General features: G+C 36.5%; 2 protein-coding genes across 8 annotated transcripts; one reads left to right on the top strand and one right to left on the bottom strand.

The window, feature by feature from the left end:
• Positions 1 to 111: 111 nt before the first annotated feature.
• Positions 112 to 15991, bottom strand: LOC114469274 (coiled-coil domain-containing protein 158-like). 4 transcript variants are annotated; one of them, XM_028456601.1, is made up of 24 exons: positions 15873 to 15991; positions 13576 to 13681; positions 13433 to 13505; positions 12843 to 12994; positions 11104 to 11258; positions 10940 to 11028; positions 10621 to 10858; positions 10482 to 10534; positions 10022 to 10132; positions 9868 to 9949; positions 8847 to 8966; positions 8080 to 8232; positions 7804 to 8007; positions 7560 to 7698; positions 5822 to 5974; positions 5629 to 5741; positions 4216 to 4374; positions 3974 to 4066; positions 3745 to 3873; positions 1956 to 2122; positions 1630 to 1674; positions 777 to 823; positions 466 to 547; positions 112 to 345 (listed from the first exon to the last, which is right to left on the bottom strand). In XM_028456601.1, exons 1-24 carry the CDS (start codon positions 15924 to 15926, stop codon positions 321 to 323), a joined length of 2742 nt encoding a protein of 913 aa, XP_028312402.1. In that variant the 5' UTR covers positions 15927 to 15991; the 3' UTR covers positions 112 to 320. The 4 variants fall into 4 exon arrangements, with proteins under 4 accessions (XP_028312402.1, XP_028312400.1, XP_028312401.1 ...); XM_028456599.1 differs by having other exon boundaries at positions 7804 to 8232; XM_028456600.1 differs by having other exon boundaries at positions 7804 to 8232; positions 13433 to 13481.
• On the top strand, positions 14411 to 22261 carry LOC114469276 (cyclin-G2-like). Of its 4 annotated transcripts, none has more exons than XM_028456610.1 (8): positions 14411 to 14584; positions 15684 to 15807; positions 15889 to 16029; positions 16178 to 16428; positions 16555 to 16633; positions 16724 to 16822; positions 18097 to 18299; positions 22074 to 22261. In XM_028456610.1, exons 2-8 carry the CDS (start codon positions 15685 to 15687, stop codon positions 22153 to 22155), a joined length of 978 nt encoding a protein of 325 aa, XP_028312411.1. In that variant the 5' UTR covers positions 14411 to 14584; position 15684; the 3' UTR covers positions 22156 to 22261. The 4 variants fall into 4 exon arrangements, with proteins under 4 accessions (XP_028312411.1, XP_028312410.1, XP_028312409.1 ...); XM_028456609.1 differs by lacking the exon at positions 22074 to 22261 and adding an exon at positions 18973 to 19729; XM_028456608.1 differs by lacking the exon at positions 22074 to 22261 and adding an exon at positions 18970 to 19661.
• Positions 22262 to 22286: the final 25 nt, after the last annotated feature.

The following is a 22286-nucleotide window of genomic DNA, read 5'->3' as shown; positions in this document are numbered from 1 at the left end:
GTACTGTAATATTTATTCTGTCAAAATATGTGGTGTGACTGTCTGGCCATGACTGCTGTTTTGAAAAAAATCTTTAAAATTACTCTAAATCTATTCAAATGTATTTTCTGCCCTATTTTAGTTAAATTATAGCCCTGTATAAGATTTAAAAGTATTTCCATCATAATATTCATGCAAACCTTGACCAATGATGCCCATTTTATGAAATATCATGAAGTGAAAATCCTTATATGTCATTGACACCTTATTTCAACCAAGTATACAAATTTAAATAGACTTGATCACATATTTCCATAAAGTCTTTATTTGCCATCATTGGTTCATCTTTCAAAAGCCAAACTCTCTCTGCAAAACACACAAGATAAAAGTGTTGAACAGGATATCCCATCAACAGTTACATTAATTCAGCAGCTTTAAAACATTAAACCTTTACTGGAATATTTCTAATCACAGGTAGTTAGTTACCTGGTTGGGTCAGAGGTCAGTAGACAGTAGACGGGTGATTTGCGACCTGGTGACAGCAGGTGTGAGGACAGGAAGTGGCTCCCTGCAGAAAAATCAGCTGTGAACTCTGCTCATTGCAGCATTATGTGCATTATGATCATTTAATGCTGCAAATGACAAACAAAACTGTCTCTATGAATGCTGTGCTTAACAATACAATCATTACTTCATCCTTATGCAGGAAGAATAAATAGTACAGTGTCTAAAATGCCTAAAATACAATGTTAAACTACAAAAATGGACATTTTACACTGAAATGAATTGAAACGCACTCTCACTGATGGATCTTCTCAATGCTGGTCTGTTTGAATGGGTTGTCCTGGGAAGGTACGCACGCACACACACACACGGGTTGGGGTCAATTACATATTTAAATCACAATTACACCTTTAACTATCCATGTTCAATTACAACATGATTACGTTGACCTGCATTTTTTTCCAATTACAATTTAAATGACAATCATTCGTTTTCCCCTGAAATCAATTACAATTATGTTCTCAATAACTAAGTTTTATTCAAATTAATCACAATTACTGAGCCTTTAATAAATAACCACATAAAACGTAACCTTCCTCTTGCGTTAGCTTTCAGTTAGCATATCTTGTGATAAGGGGTCAGTTTTGAACCATGTCTTAAATCAGCTGTAAAATACACAAAATATATTATTCATCATCTAATTTGTTTCTCATGTCTTGGTTACCTTCTTACGCTTCCTCATCCATGAATATATTGGTTTTAATATTTTTTGGTTACAATTACAAAGTCAATGATCTGAACTCCAATACAATTCAATTCAGCAACAGATTTCTTCAATTACAATTATAAGTATGCCATAACTGTAATTAATTACCAATTACTTATGATTGTTAGGTCTTTTCTGTATTTACTACCTTCGTTGTTGTTAGTTTCTTTTTTGACTTGTGTGTAATAGTTTAACAACTGTAAAGTGTATTTCCGTTTATGAATAGCGCTTGTAAATAAAATGTATTATTCTTATTATTATTAATTACATGATTACAATTATAACTGATGCCAACCCTGCTTTAAACATCCTACAGCCTTTTTCAGGGAGCTTCTTACAGTATGTGATAAAAAGAGCTACAAAGTCCTTTCTTCTCCTACCTGCTGCCAGTCTTTCTCCTTCTTCTGGTTTCATCTCTCTCACAGCTGTAAACGTGTCAAAGTGTAAAAAACAAATGAGGTGAGACATTATGAGTACATACGGTATGTCACATTATATATGCACATGAAGTGTTAGACAACATAAACGCCATAAAGTTGTCATTTCTTCTCATCCGTGCACAGTTTAAACTGCTTATGTAAGCCAAAAGTCAAAGAACGTCCCGCAAACTCAAGCAGCATCACATGATATTTCTGAGGTGATCTTGGGTGACAGAGGACAAAGCTAATCTTTTCAAGCGTGTGGGAAAAAAAAGACCGATACTTACAACGTGACTATGCGTTCTCTCTCTGGTGCAGACCTCCTTCTGTAGGAGCTGTGATCTGTGTGTGGTCTACAGTTCTCTGAAGTCAAACATTGCTGATCTTTACCAGGAGCTCGTAGAGCAGAGACAGGACTCTCACACTGTCGCTTTGAGTGAGCGCCCACACGATGCTGGAATATGGGAAACGATAATAGGGTGTGAACTAAACAACACTTAATCCCTTTAGAGCATATATGTTAAACTCATGGCCCAAGGGCCAAATCCGGCCCTTTGGAGCATCCGATTCTGCACACAGGAGAAAGTAAAAATTACAGAGAAAACATGAATCATTGTGTGAATGAAACTGAACACTCCTGGTGCTTATATCGCATGATTGCAGTCATTTTTAATGTTAAACTGTTGAAAAAACTAAAAATTCTTACAAAATCCTTTAATATTCATCAAATTATTACATTATATTTCCTTTTATCAAATAGAAGATGGTCACAAAATCTCACATCGGTCACAAAAAAGGAAATTTAAGATCCCGTTGGGACTGATATCTATCACTTATTGCTTGGTTATTGTCGGTTTCTTACATATTTTGTATTTTATGTATACGTAGCGCAAACTATGGCACAATAATGTTGAAATGAATTGTTTTCCCACATGAAATCTGTGGCCCACTTGAGATCAAACTGCTCCGTGTTTGGCCCCTGAACTAAAATGAGTTTGACACCCCTGCTTTAGAACAACTGAACAAGAGAACATGAGGCAGTTATGTCGATTTTATTAAGACTACAAAACACTGAAGACAGGATTGGGGTCAGTTATAATTGTAATCATGTAATAGATACATTACAATTTTGACATAATTATAACTAATAATCATAACATAACCTAACCGCTAGAGCAGGCATGGGCTCGTCTGTATTTACAGACCTTGGAGTCGCTGTTAGCTTACCAATAAACGGGAAGAGATTCGTCACCTTTATAATAAGTGTTGACTAGGCCACTGGGAGTGAGGCCCAAGGCCAAGGCAGGCTGACTTGATAATACTGTATCATGTTTTTCTGCAGTCAGTGCCTTCTCCTCGCCCTTCTCTCTCTGCTCTGTTTCAGTTGTCGTGAAGCTGATGATGCAGTTCCTGATCTGTGGTTCACGGCTCAACTAGTCTGGGACACTCTGATGTTCTATCTCTCTATCCTGTTCTGTTGGTCCTTCTGTCCACTAACCCCACCCAATATACCAATATATACCAATATTTTCATTGATAAGGAAGCGTAAGAAGGTAACTAAGAAATAAAAAAAAACAATTAGATGATAGATAATATTTTTTAGTGAATTTTACGGATGATTTAAGTCCTCTGTCAGAACTGAACTGTTATCATAAGAGATGCTAACAAAAAGCTAACACAAGAAGAAGGTTATGTTTTGTGGGTTTTTTTATTAAAGCCTCAGTAATTGTGATTAATTGTAATAAAACTTAAGTACTTGAAAACATAACTGTAATTTACTTAAAGGTAGAAAAACAATAATTGTGATTGGAAAAAACACCGTAATCGGAATTGAGTTGCAATTGAAAATGGATAATTGATGACGTAATTGCAATTGAAAAATGTAATTGACCCCAAACCTTGAAGGACAAAAACAAATCAAACTCAAATAAATCATTTTTATCTCCTTTAACAGGAACAAACTGTTTTCGCTTTAAAGGTGCAGCAGATGTGCTGAGTTTAGTTCTGGGAATAAAGAGGATTCACACGTGCATTTGATATAAGCTGGAACTAAGTGGGAGAGGTCCTGCCAGTACCTTGATCTGGGAGTTGGAGTCTTGCTGGGCAGAGACAGAGAGTGGAGGCGTGAGTGGAGGTGGGGTCATAGAGTCCACATCAGATGGAAACGAGTTTGAAGCAGATTGCACAGGTTGACCTTGAAACTCCTGCAGAAAATCACCATTGCAACTTCAGAAATAAATGATATCATCTTACCACGTTGTCAAATAATGTTAATGTTGTTGAAAAAAAGGAAAACAGCTCGACCTTTAAATTCAAGGCGTGTTGAAGCTTCAGACGGAAATATTCCTGTTCCTGCAGCTGCATGAACTCCTGACAGTGTGTAAAGCTCTCTGAGATCTTTGGTATGAGACAAGAATCAACAGAAAGAGACAGATCAGACTCCTCAGGAAAAGGTGAGTCATATTCCTTTAGTACTCGTTCATAGAGTAATTTATACTGGTCAAAACTATGTGTATAATGAAACATAATGAAGGTTTAAAGACAACCTTATGAAGGAGTGTCTCCAGCTCACAGATCCGCTCCCGTAACTGTTGGTCTTTGGAGCGAAGGGCCTCCAACTCACTGGCAAACTGCTTTTTCTCCTCCCTGACGTAAAGGAGCTCCTGCTGCTTGCGATGGGCCCTCGAGGTCTGGTAGATCTTTTCCTGGAAACATCAGACGATTGGAGCTCAAATTATATTTGCAAAATTACAGCTTCTGTTGGTATTTTCACAGTTGGCAGTGATCAGTATCTATTTAAAGGGGTCAAAGGATGTAAAAGTGAGCAAAAAGTAACACGGTGATGGCCAGAAGCTGAGTAAAGATCATATGTTTTGTCTAATTAAACATTTGGACTTCTGTCACTCAAATTGGTGAGGAAATGATAATAGTGCATTTGATTTATGTTGCGCCTTTCATAGACACTCAAAGTGCTTTACATTGCATTATTTTTCACTCCACATATAGTGGTGGTAACCTACTATTTCAGCCACAGTGGCCCCTCATATCATATGGTGACGAGTGAGTGTAACAATTATTATTTATTTTTTTTATTTTGTTTATTTATGTTGTATATTGTTTTTGGAGTCATTTTGTGTGTGTTCTTGGAGAAAAATTGTGGTTTTTTGTTGTCTTTATGTGCCGTTTCTGAAATTTTATATGTTCTTCAGTGTAATTTGTGTGTTTTTTTCCGTCGTTTTGGAATAATTTTTGTGTTTTTTGTTGTCACTTTGTATAGTTTACTAAATTTTGTGTATTTTGTAATTGTCCTCTCATTTTGTATGGTTTTGATGTTGTTTTGTGCGTTTTTGGAGTCATATTGTATATTTAGTTAGGGGGGTTGTTGCGAGGGCCACATTATAAACATTCATGGCAGCATTTAGAATAATGACCAATGTGAGCTTTAAAACAGAAAAAACCCAATGAGTTTTCTTATTCTTGTTGTTGTATTGTGTCTTCAGAGTCATTTCTGTTGTCATTTTGTGTGTGTTTTTGAAGAAAATATGTTGGTACTTTTTTGTTGTCCTTCTGTGCAATTTCTTCAATTTTGTATGTTTTGTATTATTTGTGTGTTTTTTGTTGTCATTCTTGTGTGTTTATTTGTTGTCATTTTGGACAGTTTACTCATTTTGTGCATTATGTTGTTATTTTATAATAGTTCTCTCATTTTGTATGGTTTTGATGTTGTTTTGGAGTCATTTTGTGATGCACAAAATTAGGCTGCATGTGGCCCCCGGACCGCCAGTTGCCTATGTCTGATGTAGACCCAGTACTTTACATTCATGTAGTTGTAGCGGGATGCCGAAGTAAAAAAAGGTATCTGTAATACTTGATCCAGGTAATTGTTTGTGATGTAGCGTGTGTTGATGCTAATCTTCTGTTTGGAGGCTGTAAAAAGAGGAGTTCATGTGTTTTTTAACCTGATGAAGCTTCTCCACGTTTTCCTTCAGTAGTTGTATTCTGCTCTGCATTGAGTCTACCTGCTCTCTCCTGGCTGTGATCTCTTCCTGCAAGTCCAAAGCAACCTGGAGGGCTGAGTCAGCAAAGTACCAAGTCAGATGGTGTTCACTTCACTGCTCTCTGTCTGAATGATCCTAACACTGTGGCTCAAACCGTGTCCGTCAGCTACTTGTCGAGTCCCCTGGGTGCTTCTGATCTGTTCCAGCTCATCATGGGCGCTCCTCAGCTCAGTCTGAAGCTTGATCAATGCACTGCGGTGCTCCTCTATCTCACAGCTGTGGGCCCGCTGCAGCTCTGTGTGCTTCTCTGAAATCAGGCCCATATAAACTATAAACTCAGGCATGGAGCAGAGACGTGTGTTAACAGATGAGCAACAGAAGGGCTCGGTTAGCAGAGCAAATACACCAAACATGGTTTTTTTGTTTTCTTAACACAGCAGGGTGAGAAGATCATTTTATAAGACTGGAACACTTTGCAGAAACACACTGGAATGCAGTCTAATGGAGGCAGTGTGACTGTTGGGTCATTTTAAAACCACAAATTCCTGAGACATATCTTGTTACATTACTTGCACCTGTTTATTTTATTATATTTCTTCTATTGCTGATATGTTTAATTATCCTCTGTCTTTGATTCCAGATTCCTCTTGTGTATTGCACCCCATTTCTTGTCTGTGTATAAGTGCAGAGTTCATGGACGTGTTCGAAATCATACTAACGTACTACTCATACTTAGTTTGATGTCAAAATTAGTATGTAGTGCGTTCACGTTAGATAGTATGAAAAGATTGAGTACGTGAGAAATACCCGGATGTATACAATATCGAGACATTTTTTAACAATGCATGATGGGCACACTAGTCATACTTAACCACCCCATGATGCATTGTGAGCGGAACGTAAAATCGTCCTGGGACCGACTTCAAGTTAAAAATCAAACATCTCCTTTTCAAAACAAAAGCATCTCTTCTCTCCATTAGTTATTTTAACCCTTTTTTTAATTGAGGCTCTTGATTTGAAGTTAACAGAAAGTTTCATTAAAAGCACAATGGAGGGTCTCCAAAAATCTCCAATATATCAGCATAAAATTAGTTTTCCATGAGTTTTATGGATCAAATGACCACATGTTGATATTCTACTTTGTCACTTTCTCGCTTAAAATGTTTTCAGAACTTTCAAAAGTGAAGAATCAAAGGAGATATTTAGCCTCAGTTTGATTCATGTTTTTGTCGTTTGAAATGCATCTTGGGAAATTTGGAAGTAAACTTCAGTGGGAACGGTCATCATCCTAATCATTCTTATAATAGACAGTATATACTCATTGAGTTTGTAGAGTAGGTGAATCCCATCCCCCTGATTACCTTACTGCACTATATACAGAGTGCTTTCTTGCTGACAATGTTTTTGTTGTTTGTCACTGATGCCTTCTCCTTTAGTCCTCAGTGATTCCTGCTCCTCCCAGTTTCTAAGAGTTTGTTTCTATAATTGTTTTTCCTTCCATGGCATATTTTGTCCAGTTAATTTAATACTCAGATTTGATTGTCAAGTCTTCATTTAACTGGATTCACTGTATTTTGCAAGGTTTAAATATTTCAAATTTAAATGAAGAAAATAGCAGCCTATACGGCGGAAATGCAAATGATCCACCACCTTAACACTTAAAATCCATGATGTTTAGAATTGAGTTAAATTCATAGAGCCAGTCCACAAAGACCTCAGGCTTTACGTGATTTGTAATTGTTAAGCGATGCAAAATAATAATGTTACACAATGATGATGCCAAAAATGATTTAAGCTTGCAAGCAAAAATAAAACACATTTCAGAACCCTGCAGGGGAGCATTGGCTACATAAACGAGCCTTCAGATACATTCAGTGTTGGATTCAACTCACTGGTGAGGGTGTTTAGCTGCATCTTCTGAAGCTCCAACATAGTTTCTAGCTGCTGTTTCTCCACAGTTTGCTCATGGATGCACCGAGTCTGTTCAGTCACAGAGGCCTGCGTGTGGGAATTCTGCTCGTCCAACTCAGCCTGAGGAACAAATGGCACAGACACTAGGACTCAGAGCAGTATAGAAGTAGAATTTAAATGAATGGCAAAATGTTCTGTGTGCCAGAGATACATTGTGCTTCTGACCCTGAGCTGCTGGATCTCCAGCTTGTGTTGGTTCAGCTGGCTGATGATGAGGCTGTTCTCCTTTTGTACACTGTTGATGGTCAGCCTGTGTTTCAGCGTCATCTGAACATTGTTCTCCATCTCTAGCCTCAGAACACCAATCATCTTCTCTTTGTCATTCAGCATAAGTGTCAGTGTCTCCCTTTCTGCCTGTAGGCTCTGACACTGAGACTGAGTTAGTGATCCACACCTGAGCAATGACGAGTGACATGAGATTATCCAGCATTTTCCTCTCACCTGCTTGGTTTCCTCCTCTTTCTCTCTCAGGAGCTCCACAGTCTGCTCTCTCTCCTTCCCAGCTTTGTGAAGCTGCTCCCTGGTCAATTCCAGCTGTCCTTTCAGGACCTTCACCTGATCCTGGAGCTCAGGCTGCCGCTCCTCACAGCACCTCTGGATGTAGCACACAGCGAAGGAGGGAAAAAAATAATAATCATTAGGCAGAGGATAAAGAAATGTGATATCAGGGCGAGGGAGACATACAGGCTACACATCTTATATTTTATTATCATTAAAAGGTAAATTAAACTAACTTTCTCTCCATCCAAGCAAGCTGCAGAGTCATCAGGGTTGTTCTCACCCTAAAAAATAGAGAATCTAATGCCTCCTTATGTGTATGTCCCACCTACAGTAAGATCAAGTATACATTGGTTTTTATTGGAGAGGAGTGTCCCTCTGATTTATGCAGCACAGTGTGTCCAATATTTACCAACATTCAGATCCAAGAGGTTGTTTTTAAGATGGATTTTTTTGTAAGGAACTTAATAAAAAAATTCTGGGTGTATTGAGGATATTAACTTTTTGATATTGAGGGAAAAAAAACAAAATGTTTTTACAGGTTTTTCCTTAAAAAAAAAAAAAAAAAAAAAGTTAATAAGTGGAGTGCCAGGGCTCATTATATTTCCTGTGACTGTCGATATGAGATGGTGTGATGTCTTTTTTTTAAAAAACTTTTTGTGCTCCAAACCTTCTTTCATCAAAAAGAAATGTGTGTTTTACTGCTTTACCTGGAGTTGTCCAAGTTGTGTCTGAAACTCTTGTGCTTCTTGTAGTGATTGATCTCTTTCTGTCTTTGCACGGTTTAACTGAATCTGAACCACAGAGAGCTGCTGTTCCATCCCAGAGAGCTGTAAAATACAGAACACAAGAAATTCAAAATAAAAACTGTAAAAAACCAAAATATGAAAATGTGATTTAGGAAATTACTAATATTATTCTCAAAAAAATAAAATGCATAATATTATGGGTTTTTATTTCACAATTAATTTGAGTTGGGGATTGTCTTAAACTGGACAACCTGGATGTATTGTGCATGCAAGAAGCTTTCAGTTCTATCACTAAATCTAAAGCAGAATCTAAACTTTGGTCTAATTTTGTGCGCCTCACCGCCCGACATGAACGTACAAAATGACGAAAATAAAAAAAACCACAAAACAGCAGCAAAAAACACAACATTATTCCCGGATCACACAAAATTACTACCAAAACACACACAAAATAACAGAACAATATAAAAAACGATAACTGACAAAGATTAAAAAATTACTCGTAAACATGCCAAATTATATATAAATACACAAAATGACTTAAAATATACAAAACTACAGAAAATACACAAAATAATTACAAAATTACAGTAAAATAAAAATGATTAGAAAAGCAGACACATTTTTTAATTTTACAAACTGACAACAAAAACATTAAATGATAGAAAATATATAAAATTACTCCAAAAAAAAAACAAAAAAAAAAAAAAACATAAATACAGACAAAACATGTTGTTCTTTACTGTTTTAATGCTCTGATTAGTCATTATTCTAAATGGTGACATGAGTTGTGATAATTTGGACCTCGGATCAGATTATCACATTTTTGTGGCCCCTGCTGTGATAAAAGTTGTCCAACCCCGCTCTAAACCACATACAGTATCACCCTTATTCATTTTAAGAACATATTAGTTGGTTTTCTTTGTCAGCAGGAAGACTCAAACACTGTTTAAAGGTTTAATAAAAGTAATTTTACATCTACCTTATCTTTATACGATACGACTCTTGTCTCCAACTCTCTGATGTGCTGCTGGTGCAGTGATGTCTGTCTTTCTGCTAAGATTCTGCAAAGAGTAGCAACACGTTTATTACAAACAGCATCAAAGACAAAGTAGATTTTCAGGAGTCATGCTTACTTTAAAAGCTCCAGTTTAACACTTAAACTACAGCCAGTGTCTTTGAAGGAGCTCAGATTGTCACACAACACCCCCATCTCCTGGCCAACATCTGTAATCAGGCTTTGCATTCTGGGTAAGAAACACAGAGACAGATGATTACTTTATTGCACTGATTTCCCAAGCTGTCACTTTACAGATCACAGTCAGCCAATCAGAATGTCAGTGTTAGTATGATTTTGTCAAGAAGATCATTAATCATGTACATTCAGAAGTTTTTCTTTAAGAAAATAAAATTAAATTTGATGATTTAACATTTAAATCAAATTTAAAATATAAAATCAAATCACAATCACATAAGGAATATTATTTGGTTAGAATTTAAACATTTTGTCAACATAACCAATCTGTTTTTCTAAACCTGTAATGCTGTTTGTTGCAGCTTTTAACACACACACAAACATATTTTATATTACTGTACCTTTCTTGAATATTTTGCTCATTGTTTTCATTACTCTGCAGTTTTTCCTTCGTCTATAATTAAAAAGCAGGTTATCAATCACACTGAGAACTTCACATTAAAGCCAATATTTGATGAAAAAAAAAAATTCAACACTTACCGATAAAATGATCTCCTGAAGCGTTTCTGTCTCATTATTAAAATGAAGTGAATTACCAGCCACTGATTGTAATCCTACGTCATTGGAACTATGATTAGTTATATTTCTATTAAGTGCTGATGTCTCATCCTGTGTCTCCTGCAGAGTCTGTTGGGACGACCTTCTGACATTCTGAAGCTCCTCCAGGATACTCAGCATCTTTTCCATCTGATCAACATGATTCTTTGAATCATTCACTCTGTTAATAAAAGAAATCAGTGGTTCAAAGTAGTTTCAAAAAGACTTTCTGTGCAAAACTAAACCTTGTGCACGTGTTTACCTCAGGTCCAACAGTTTGTCCTTTTCCATTTGAACATCATGAAGTCGATTCTGAAAGTCCATCATAAGCGCCTGAGGACTGGGTGCCACCTGTGAGGAGACACACATGTTTTGTTTTTATCTTCCAGAGAGTTTGATGATTAGGAGTAAAAGTGAAGTATGAACCTTGTTGAGCTGCAGGTCTGAACAATGACGAAGATGAACGTTGATTGAAGATTCTGCTGTTTCATTAGTTGGAGAACTGATGCCTTTTTCAGAACATTCCTGGTTTACAGCATCCACACCAAGGAGAGGATTAATCATGTCCTGCTGGTGGCGTGCTAAAAATAGTAGTGAAGACATTTCACGAGGCATCAGACAAATTAAAATGTGTAGGTTGTTAGCCAGCTACAGCATGTGTGTATTAACCAGACATTGAATTATTGCTTTGACAGTTTTAACATCTAAAAAAAAGCTTTTAATTCTTCAAATATATATGCTTTAATTATATCTATTTTTTAACCACGTCTGCATACAGTATGTTGTAAAAAATGAAGTTGTAATACTTTTTATTCTTTTGCTCAATTGTGAACATCATCAGCCCTCCCTAGGGAAGGGTAACCAGACTTTATCAGGAGGAAAAACATATAAAAAGAGAGGGCAGTGTTCCACCCGAATGGGGGGGAAATGCAAGGGAAAGGGAGTTTGGGAGGGTTAGAAAAAGAGGGATAAGAGCAGAGCCATATCAGGTTGCTCCATTGATATAATGTGATGCTGCTAAGAGTGTAATTTTAACTCTTCAAATAAATGCTACATAAATTTAGTTTGTTGTCATTTTACTCTTACTTACTTTTATTTATTAGTATTATTTATGAACTACTATTTGTATGATGCTGGCCCAGAGGCAAAAATGTTGTTTCACTTGTGCAATTCAAATGACAATTTCAATCTTGAACCTTAAATGAACACTTTTTTTTTTCCATAAACATTGCATCAAGGACAAAGTACTGCAGCATGTTGTTCTCTCAGTTTGACCTAAAAGCTGCTGGGGACAATAATTAACTTCTTTTTTTTACACTGTATCCGTATTTCTTCTAAAAAGTTGTTTACATCCACTACTGATGCCAGTCTGCCTCCAAACAGCTGCCAAAGTGAATTATCTTAATGACAACATCATTATCATCATCATTATACTAATGTTGTTTTCAGGCAGCTTGCTGAACTTGTTTACACTAAACCAGACATAAGCAACTGGTGACCCTCGATCTAATTTTATGTGGCCCCCAAAGTAAATGTACAAAATTACCCAAAACAAGAGCAAGAATACATTAAAAAAATACATAGAATTACAACATTGCAGGAAAATACAGTAAAAGACAAGAGAAAAACACAGAAAATACTCCAAAAACACTACAAACTACTACAAAAATTAACAAAACGACAACTGTAATACTTAAAATTACTCAGAAAATTTACAAAATAACAGAAAATGACAACAAAGGTATACCAAGAGACAAGAAAAACACAAAAATTGACTCCGCAAATCCACAGTACTAACAAACAAGCAAAACGACAACAGAAGTACACAAAGATTACTCCAAAAAAACACAAATTGGCAACACAACTACACAATACGACTCCAAAAAACATATATTTTACGGGAAAAAAATACACTTAAAGGTCTACAAATATGCACAAAATGCCTCACAACAACAAACATACACAGAAAGACAGAAAAATACACAAAATTACTCGAAAAACTCTTTGTTCTTTCCTGTATTTATGCTCAGATCACTCATTATTCTAAATGCTGACATGAATGTCGATCATGTGGGCCTGCGATCAAACAAACACATTTTTGTGTCCCCGATGTGATGAAAGTCTCCTACCTCTGCACTAAACAGTCACCATCATCGTGTACTCACAGGCAGGAAATCCTTGATAATAATGGCAGCTTGATTCTGGTGAGCTGTTAGTGGCAGAGACGCAACCAAACCTCTTCAAAGCACCTCTGGTTTCATTATCCACCTCCTCCTGCAGTCTTTGAGTTTGTTTGGTGCGTCGTTCCAGCTCCTCACTGTCAAAAAGCAAAATGTAAATCAATTATTTTTTATTTACTATGTTTCATGCAAAACATGCACATTTCAGTGTATCACACTAAAGAAGAATATTTGGCAAAAAACAAAACAAAAAAAAAAAAAAACAATAATGTATTCAACAAAATAAAAGTAACAGAGTAAAATAATAAACAATGGGGTACTACTGGTAAAATAGAGGTTTGATTTTTAAAATAATGATAATGATTCATTTATCATTTGACTACATTTTTTTTTTAAATGTAAATCACATTGTACTGCATTCCAATGTATATTAGCTTTTTAAAAATAAAGTTTTGCTTGCTTCTAGTGTTGGAAACTATACATGTTAATAAGTTGGACCTCGATATGTATTAATGGCTATTGATGGATGGCTGAATAGATGGATTGAAGAATAAATGGCGTATTTGCATCCATACCTGAGCTCGTCCAGTGTCAAGCTGTTGAATCTTAGATGGTGTGAAGTGCCTATAGAATTCATAAAAACATGATCTACGAAATTGGCATAAAAGCAGTGATTTTCATTGATTCCTTTATGTTTTTCAACTTAATTTTGTCTCACCCTTTAGAAAATCATAGCGTAAAGCCCCATATGTGGACAGGTCATGATTGGGAGCTTCGCAGGACAAGGACATTGCTTCCATTTTTGTAATAAATACACCGCTTTGCTAAAACAAGCAAACAACAGCTAGCATTAGCAAGGTAATGTCCCGTCACCATGGAAACATCCTCGTTATCTTCTTCCGCTAATTCTTAGCACTAAGTTAGCAATTAGCACTACGTCGGTGATTCCAGAAGGACATTGTTTTACCAAACCTACAAGTTAGCAGGTATTTATAAATAGGTAAAATGATCCCAGTTCATTCACAGGGAAGTTGTCATTAAAACAGCGTTTAGCGCCGACACTTTGAAATAAACTGTCAACATCCGCGCTTTCTGGTTTTGATTACGAGGTTGCCACATACAGTTTTTGAGATTCCGCTGCAAGATAGTCAGATTATCACCAGTCACCTATAATTTACCAGCATTCAACTAATATGTTTGTTATTTTGACAATACTAAAACAATTTTAAGGTAACGTTAATAAAAGTTAATCCAATCAACCAACAAACAAACGGAGAATACATTGTTGTACTTGAGAGTACTAAACACTCCCTTTCTGCACCATAGAGTTAATTTAATCTAAATAGCATTAAACTTCTGGTATTGTGTGTCGTCAATGATTTAATATAATTTAACAATATTATTATAATTATCTTCTTTTTACATAAGAATATTAAAGGGAATGACATTTGTTATTCTTAAACTTTCTCGTCTATTAATTTGGCAACGCACAAAATGTGACGCACAATGACGTCACTTGTAGTGCTTGATGGTATTTGTAGTTTATTAGCCGATAGTCCGAGTTGGTTAATCACGGGCGGGGTCGTTGCCTGTGTTTACTGGCCAATGCTTTATGTACTAGTCTCTGTTATTTTTGTAATAATCTAAAATGGAAACATAAAGGACTAAACATCGCAGCTCGGCTGCAGAACAGTTTTATTCAGCAATTTTGGCGGCTTTAGAAACAGGTAAGGCTGTAGTTTCTTGGCGCTTGCTAAGCTTTGTTAGCAGTAACACGGACGTAATGATGGATATGACGCCCATAAGATGTTGTTATTTACTCAAACTTCATATATTTAGTGTTAATAAATGTTGGCAGTCATGCTTTTAATGAGTTGGCTAAGGTATTGACGTTTCTCACTGGAATGTGTGGAAGTGTCCCAGTGACCCACTTTCTGGTCTTGAATGGAAATTTCCACCATAATAAAGTTGTTTTCATATCCTCGCGTTACCTTAGGCTGTATAACGTCATAAACACACGACAACAGTAGTAAAATGGATGAAGTCAGTGACTATTTGGTTACGGTTAGAAAAAGAGAGATTTACGGATATAACTCGATTTTTATGACAATTCTAAATATCGATATTTCTCCCCAGAATTGTTTGTTTTTGTAACATGTCTGCTAATGTCGTCAAAGGTTAACGCTACACGTAATGCACTTTCATTTGGAGTTGAAATAAATGCACTGATTGACTTGTGATGTGCAGTTTTTTATTTTCATTTTCATTCTTTATTTTTTTTAAGTTTTTTTAAATTTAATTTCACAAGCAACTGAAACAACAACAACAAGAACTAAACAAGCAGGACAATACAGACAGTTTTGCATTTTAAAGTACATGCCGCAAATAGTGAGACATATTGCTGAAAAAAAAGAAAAAGCAGACCAAAATGCTGGATGATAGAACAGAAGAAATACAGGGGTGAAATTCATCCTATACAAAAAGGACATTTTTTTTTTTTTTTACTACTGTGATTCATATTTTTGTATAATGCAACTTTTGTTGTTTTTTTTTTAAATTGCAGAATATAATGAAATTATAATTGCAATAATCAGTGTTATCAAATTGCAATACTTGTGAAATCATAAGGAATCAGAATTGCAGTAAATGCTGAACCAGCACCTAGTATTGTGTTAAAAACAAATGAGGGACAGTGGCCTTCAGACCCTGTCACTTGATCCCCAGTAGGTGTGGTTTTGGTTCATATCTCAGTCCAGTCTCCTCCTCAGACTTTAGTGAGATACTCACTGTGGATGTTTTCTTCAGACCAAACATGTTTTTTTCCAGGATGAGGGACTGTAAGGAAATCGACTCCTTGCTCTTGAAGGAGTTGAAGTCCTGTCGTGCGAGGGAGTCTCGCTTTATTCCCCGGGAGGCTGGTTTCAGGTTGATGGAATCTACTTCCTCAGAGGTAATCTACTCAACGACTTTCTCCCATTTGATTGTAATTAATTACAGACTAATTGGTTTACTTACATGTTGTTCTTTGTAGATCTCGCTTGGTGGAGTATCGGCAAAATCCAGAAACATCCGAGTAGAGGAGCAGTGGAGCTTGACCAGCTTCTTCGGTTACAGCACGCAAACTTTTGTTCATGCTGTCAACTTTTTCGATAGATTTCTCACTACTATGAAGGTAAGGATTCCACGAATGATTTACTGATAACTACGCGTTGTCCTTTGAACCCTACGTTCAGGTAAAGATCATGTTTTCGTGGAGAGCAGGCCTCGTGTTTGACCCCTGATCACGAGCAGATGATTCACACTCCTCTTTGTTGTTAAAGGTGCAGCCCAAACACTTGCCCTGCATTGGAGTCTGCTGTCTTCACATCGCTGCCAAAATGACAGAGGAAGAAAACAATGTGTCACCCCCACATGAACTCATTCGCATCAGCCATAGCAAGTTCACAGTGTCGGACCTTTGTCGCATGGAGAAGATCATCCTGGAGAAGCTCAGCTTGGAGCCCAACGCAGTGACTGCTTTAACCTTTCTACACCTCTACTACTCAGCCTTCACCTCTCCCACTGCTCCAAGGTAAACATCTGTTAATGGCTGACTTGTTGTTTGCATTGATACATTTTCGTTGGACCTGGTTGAATGGCTTATGATCTCTGAGGTTTGTACTGGTGGGTCACACTGGGATTCCTTTTGTATTTTAAGGAAGGATATCCCAAGTGTTGGCAGACTGGAAGCCCAGCTAAAAGCCTGCTTATGCCAACTTGTTTTCTCTAAAGCAAAAGTAAGAATTTGTTCTCCGGTGACATATTCACCGCCAATGATGTTCCAGTTTGATAACTTACAGATTTGTTTTTTATATTATTAATTCCAGCCATCCGTCTTGGCGTTGTCCCTCATCGCTCAGGAGTTTGAAAATCTACCATCGGTCACGTCGTCAAAGATCGTCCAGCAGTTCCAAAGATATCTGAAGGTAAACAGAGAATAGAAACCATGTGTCTTGCCAGCGCTGTTGGGCGTAGGGCCCCCCTACGGTGTGATTTTGATTCCCTATGGCAGACATAGGCGACTGGTGGCCTGGGGGGCCATTAATTCAAAAATAAGTTTTGGCTTTAAAGTAAGGCAGTAACAAAGACAAAAAAAAAAAAAAAAAAACTTTAGCTTCACTTCACAAAATTTGGCCGTCAGAAGGTTATAATTTATAAATTTCAAAATCTCTCGTGCACCTCGATCCCCCTACGCTGTGAAAAATTCCTGGTGAGAACCCTGGGAATTAAGAACCAGGGTTGGGGTCAATTATAATTGTAACCGCGCAATTGATAATTAATTACAATCATGACGTAAAAATGGAATTGGAAAGAAATAAGTTGCTGTTGTAATCATAATTGACTTTGTGTTTGTTTATGACATGGCAATTATATAAAAACTGTCATTTAATAATATATTAATATAATTATTATTGTTTTCATATGTATATAGGCAGCTTGTATTATAATTATAACTTGTATATGTGTAGTGTATAGTATTACTGTATGTACATTGTTTATGTATAGATGTGTGTATGGAGATAAATTGGTTATACTGGTTAGAAGAGGATATGATTAAATTATTCAGACTTCTTCCTAATCCTTTTTTGAACGTGTAAATATTTTAGTGAAATCTTCTTACGTTGTGTTTTTGAATTGTGTTGGAAATTAACTTGTTTTGTGACGTTCCTTTTATTTTATATGTATTGCTTTTGTTTTTACATGTTCAAAAATAAATAAATCAAATGAAATCATTTACAAATGTAATTAAATTGAAGGCTTGGATGTCCACACCAAAAATATGAATACAGTACTAATATTTCCTGGATAAAGAAGCTTCACAATCAAACCAAGAGATTAAAAACAAATTAGATGATAGATAATATTTTTTAGTGTATTTTACAGCTGATTTAACACATGGTTCAAAACTGAACCGGTATCATTAGAGACGCTAACACATGAGGATGGTTACGTTTTATGTTGTTATTTATTAAAGGCTCAGTAGTTTTGAGTACTTGTAATTGAGAACGTAAATGTAATTGACTTTCAGAAGGAAAATAATAGTTGTAATTTAAATTTTGATTTGAATAAAACGCTGGTCACGTAATCAAGTTGTTGAACATGGATAATTGAAGACATAATTGTAATTGACCCAAACCCTGCTAGGAAAACCAGAAATCTGGTCTCTACTTAACACAACCTCTCTACTTTTCCTTTACAGATCAGCGACAGCGATCTCCGTCACTGGAGGAAACTTGTTGCTCAGTGCATGACTGAATACAGCTCGGCTGAATGTAACAAACCAGACAATAAGAAGCTCGTGTGGATTGTGTCGAGACGAACAGCTCAGAACATGCAGGCCGGTCACTTCAGCGTCCCTGGGCTGCCCACCATTCATGAGAGATGCTGGGAAGAGAGCGAGAGGTTAATAGTGCACTTTTATCTTCTTTATTATATAAATCAACACACTTTTAACACATTTCTGCTCATAACAGAAGTTTGGATGTTTAGGTATACTTAGGTAACGACTTTTAACAATGTGCAAAATAAAATGACATTATCTTGCATGATAATATGTACCGTAATTTTCGGGCTATTGAACGTACCACTGTATTGCCTGCATTCCAAGAATTTTGTTATTTTCCAAGAAAAATCCATGTAAAGGCCACACCATCGAATAGGCTGCACTTTGTTGGCTCATGAGGGCGCTCTTCAAACAACTTGGCCAATCAGAACAGCAGGTAGGCGGGCTGCTGTACTTTCATTTGGTTTAATTGAGATTAAACCAAAATGAAATCAATTTAGTGCGTTTCCCTTTAATGAATATGCATAGTAGGTGGATGTCCCAGGGGGAACTTAAAGACGGGAGGAGGAAATGCAAATAAATGTATGCAAGGGGAGCAATGTGATTCATAAAATTTGGAACTGCTTGTGGTGATTGTTTTATTACCGGAAAATAGTAGCTAACACTACCGTCTGATTGTCTCTTATTAGTCGACTTCCACAGCGTCCTATATGCCGTAAAATACGGTATATAGAGGTGTACAGTATGATGTGTTGATGTTGGGATTTATTTTTCTTCTTTTTCTCGCAGCAGTGACTCCTGTGAGGACATGAGCTGTGGAGAAGAAAGCCCATGGGGCTCGCTGGGAAGTGACGGTGAAGGCGCTTTCTTCCCCTCCACTTTTCTCACCAGCAGAAAGTAACTGTGAAGTTACTGCAAGACTGCGATTTTTGCATTGTTATGTTTTATATGCATCTCTATATGCTCAGCAACAGGTTTGAATCATTAGCGCCTGTGCTAATATTATTTATGTTGAATGTGAAATATAGATTGAATAATGTGATATTTTTTGAATAGACAGCAATACTGTGGCAGCTTCAAGACAACACAATCAGAATGTAAATTCCTGAGATTGGCTCTTTGTGTTTTATGAGCTTGAATCATTCCAGAAGAAAAACCGTCAAGCACAATGAGGAAATGATGGATGTCAATCGCCAAACACATTAAAACATCTTCAATCCTATTTTCAACTGATGGTTGCACAATGTTGGAATATATGCTGCAAGTTATGTATGTGTCCTTATGTGTCAAGTTCGTCTGTGCAGTATATTATACCTTATGCAATGTAATAATAATACCAGATTGTTCATGCATGAAAGTGCAGAATTGTGTTATTATCCAATAATTGTGCGTGTTTACCAAAATAAGCTAACGGTAAAAACAAACTTCAAAAAATGTACAAAATGTGTAAAAAGAATAAAAACAACGTTTGTTACTCAATAGCTCTTTTGTGTGGATGTCATGAAATATCTCAAAATGTCAGAAAAATAAACGTATACTTTTTATCTAACACTGTTAAATGTGTTTTAGTTGTTTGTGTAGTAATTGCACCATTTTAATAGTTTGCCAAACATATTATATGATAATATTTAATAGCCAAACATGTAAATGATTTGTTGATACATTGTATGCATCTTTTAAAAGCAAAGACAAGTGGCAATAGCAATGGACAGAAATTGCTTAGATTTCTGTATGTTATATCAACCATTCAATTTAAAGAAATATTTATACTATAATGTCACAATCAGAAAATTACGCAAACTACTAATTATTTCAAATAAAAATAGATGCATTCAAACTGCAAAATGAATCCTTATCATTAAATCCACTTAAAATGTCGCTCTTTAAAATCGGGGTTTTTTTTTTTCATTAACTTAAATGTGTAAAGAAAATGAGGATTAAATTATCCGTTTATCTTTTAATCCATCCATAAGCATTTCAGGCTAGTTTAAGCAGACTTGTGCTGTTGAGTAATAATTAAGTCGAAATTGTAGGACCCCAAATTTTGCGCATGGTGTGATTTCAGTCAATTATGGGAATAATTGACAGGCATCATTGAGCAGTTCAATGACCATTTAATGCACAAACAAACTCAAGGCCAGGGGGCCAAATCTGGCCGTTTAAGATGATCCAATTTGGCCCACATGAGGAAGTAAAAATAACAGAAACCATGAATAATTGTACAAATTACCAAATAGTTCATTAGTAGACATCTCTCGCAGACAATGAAAAGCCACCATTTTTGCAGAGGCTCTATTTTCTCATGCTTATTTGACATGATTGCTGTTATTTTTAATTTTTCCTGCTGGATTTTTTAAAAATCTAATTATTCCACTAAATGTAACAAAATCAAGGACATCTGAGTGTAGATCTTCTGTCACTTATAATGTAATGGCCTTAGTACATCTACCTATCTATCTATCTATCTATCTATCTATCTATCTATCTATCTATCTATCTAATGTTATGGCGAAATTATTAGTTATGTTTATTAACATATTTACTCATAGACCTTATTCTTTTATAGGCTTTAAGTTGAGACTTTTCATTTCTGCTGTCTCATGTTTTCTGCTCTCTTCTCGAGGTCAGCTTTCCAAAACACATTTTATCTCTCAGACACGGAGGCATCACACAGTCACATGCCTACACACACTCACATAGTCACACACACACACACATCCAATACACATCCATTCATACACACAAACACCATACACGCACACACCTCCAACACTCACGACAATCAGGAGATACCAGAGAACTGATTGTTTTGACCTAAAGAAGAAACTGTCTCTTTTCTCCCTCTTCTATCACCTCCACCCTGTCCTCTTTATCTCCCGGGGGGAGGAGGGAGGGGGACTGAGGGGGGATATACGTGTTGAGTTAGAACTGTGTTCCACTCGCTCATCGGACGTCCGCCCGGGCGATCACTAATTTTGTCCATGTTGTACTTTTTTTTACTTAGTTTTATAATAAACCTTTTTTTATAAAATCATCAATGCTTCGCCTGGACTCCATCACTCAACCAGAGCAATAAATCATGTCTCCAAATGAGGTCAACCGTAAATTTGCCGTGACACTATCTATCTATAAAGCAAGGAATTTCTGTCTGTCTGTGTGTGTGTTCCTGAAATTTCTCTGCAAATCAGGCTCCGATTGACCTGAGACTTTCAACATGGCTGCTGCTTGGTTCAAGGGTGTGCAACGTCGGATTTGTCACCAGATTTTTTTCTTTTTCTAGAATTAGCTTTTGTTTATGCTTGTTATCATGTGTTATGAATACAGAATAACCAGGATTTGTGCACATCAGTGGCATTATTTTAACTATACTTAGTTTAAGTACAGAATACCGTTGCTTGATTTTGTATGTGTGATGTTAATTAATTTTAAAATAGATAATAATTTCAAACAAATGCATTCAATTTCAATCAGTATTTATTGTTGAGATTGTGTGTGGTGTTTTAATTTGAAAAATATTGTTTATATACTGTATATACATAAAAATATATATATATAATCTTGTCAATAAATATTTTTTAATCAATTACTAGACATTTCAGGTGACGCCATTTTAATTCCAGATGATCCCACATGGAGTCACGACCCCAAGGTTAAAAAACAATGAATTAGTTATTACCTCCATGTTTTTACCAGGATCTTACATAACAGGGCCCTTCACAAAGCTAGAAACAGCATGAATGGCATCTATTTTGGGCAGGAGTTTGCATGTTCTCCCCAGGCTTTGTTAATTGTTTTCAATGAGAGATAAATATATAAATGTGATATTGTGTAATTGTTAGTCTGAGGGTTCCTCCTTAGCCTCTGTTATCATGATTACTTCCTTTCCCACTCAGCACTGGACAAGCTCTCCTTTGTGCTGGTCGCTGGGGGAGGAGATGGGTGTGTGTGCTGCTACTGGTGATGCTGGATGTGTAGAGCAGCTACAGCTCCATCCTCCTGATCTGAGCGGCGGAATGAGAGCGGGGACGGTGGTGTGGATCACAAGGTCACATGAGCCGATGATCGGCGGTGTGTGCGCAGCCCTCAGGCCGGTAGAACCAGCTCCA

This window comes from Gouania willdenowi, chromosome 9, assembly GCF_900634775.1.
Source record: "Gouania willdenowi chromosome 9, fGouWil2.1, whole genome shotgun sequence".
Lineage (NCBI taxonomy): Eukaryota > Metazoa > Chordata > Actinopteri > Blenniiformes > Gobiesocidae > Gouania > Gouania willdenowi.
Note: the sequence above shows the minus strand (reverse complement) of the source record. Positions and strands in the feature narration are given on the sequence as shown.

Bases quoted from the DNA above. Each gene is read 5' to 3' on its own strand.
- LOC114469276 (XM_028456608.1), top strand. From the start codon at position 15,685: ATGAGGGACTGTAAGGAAATCGACTCCTTGCTCTTGAAGGAGTTGAAG. The intron at 16,823-18,096 runs GTAAACAGAGAA...TTTCCTTTACAG, and splicing joins AGTTCCAAAGATATCTGAAG to ATCAGCGACAGCGATCTCCG. The intron at 18,300-18,969 runs GTTAATAGTGCA...TTTTTCTCGCAG, and splicing joins TGCTGGGAAGAGAGCGAGAG to CAGTGACTCCTGTGAGGACA.
- LOC114469274 (XM_028456599.1), bottom strand. From the start codon at position 15,926: ATGTTTCTGGATTTTGCCGATACTCCACCAAGCGAGATCTACAAAGAA. The intron at 8,967-9,867 runs GTAGATGTAAAA...TGTATTTTACAG, and splicing joins TCGTATCGTATAAAGATAAG to CTCTCTGGGATGGAACAGCA. The intron at 1,675-1,955 runs GTAAGTATCGGT...ACACGTTTACAG, and splicing joins AGAGAACGCATAGTCACGTT to CTGTGAGAGAGATGAAACCA.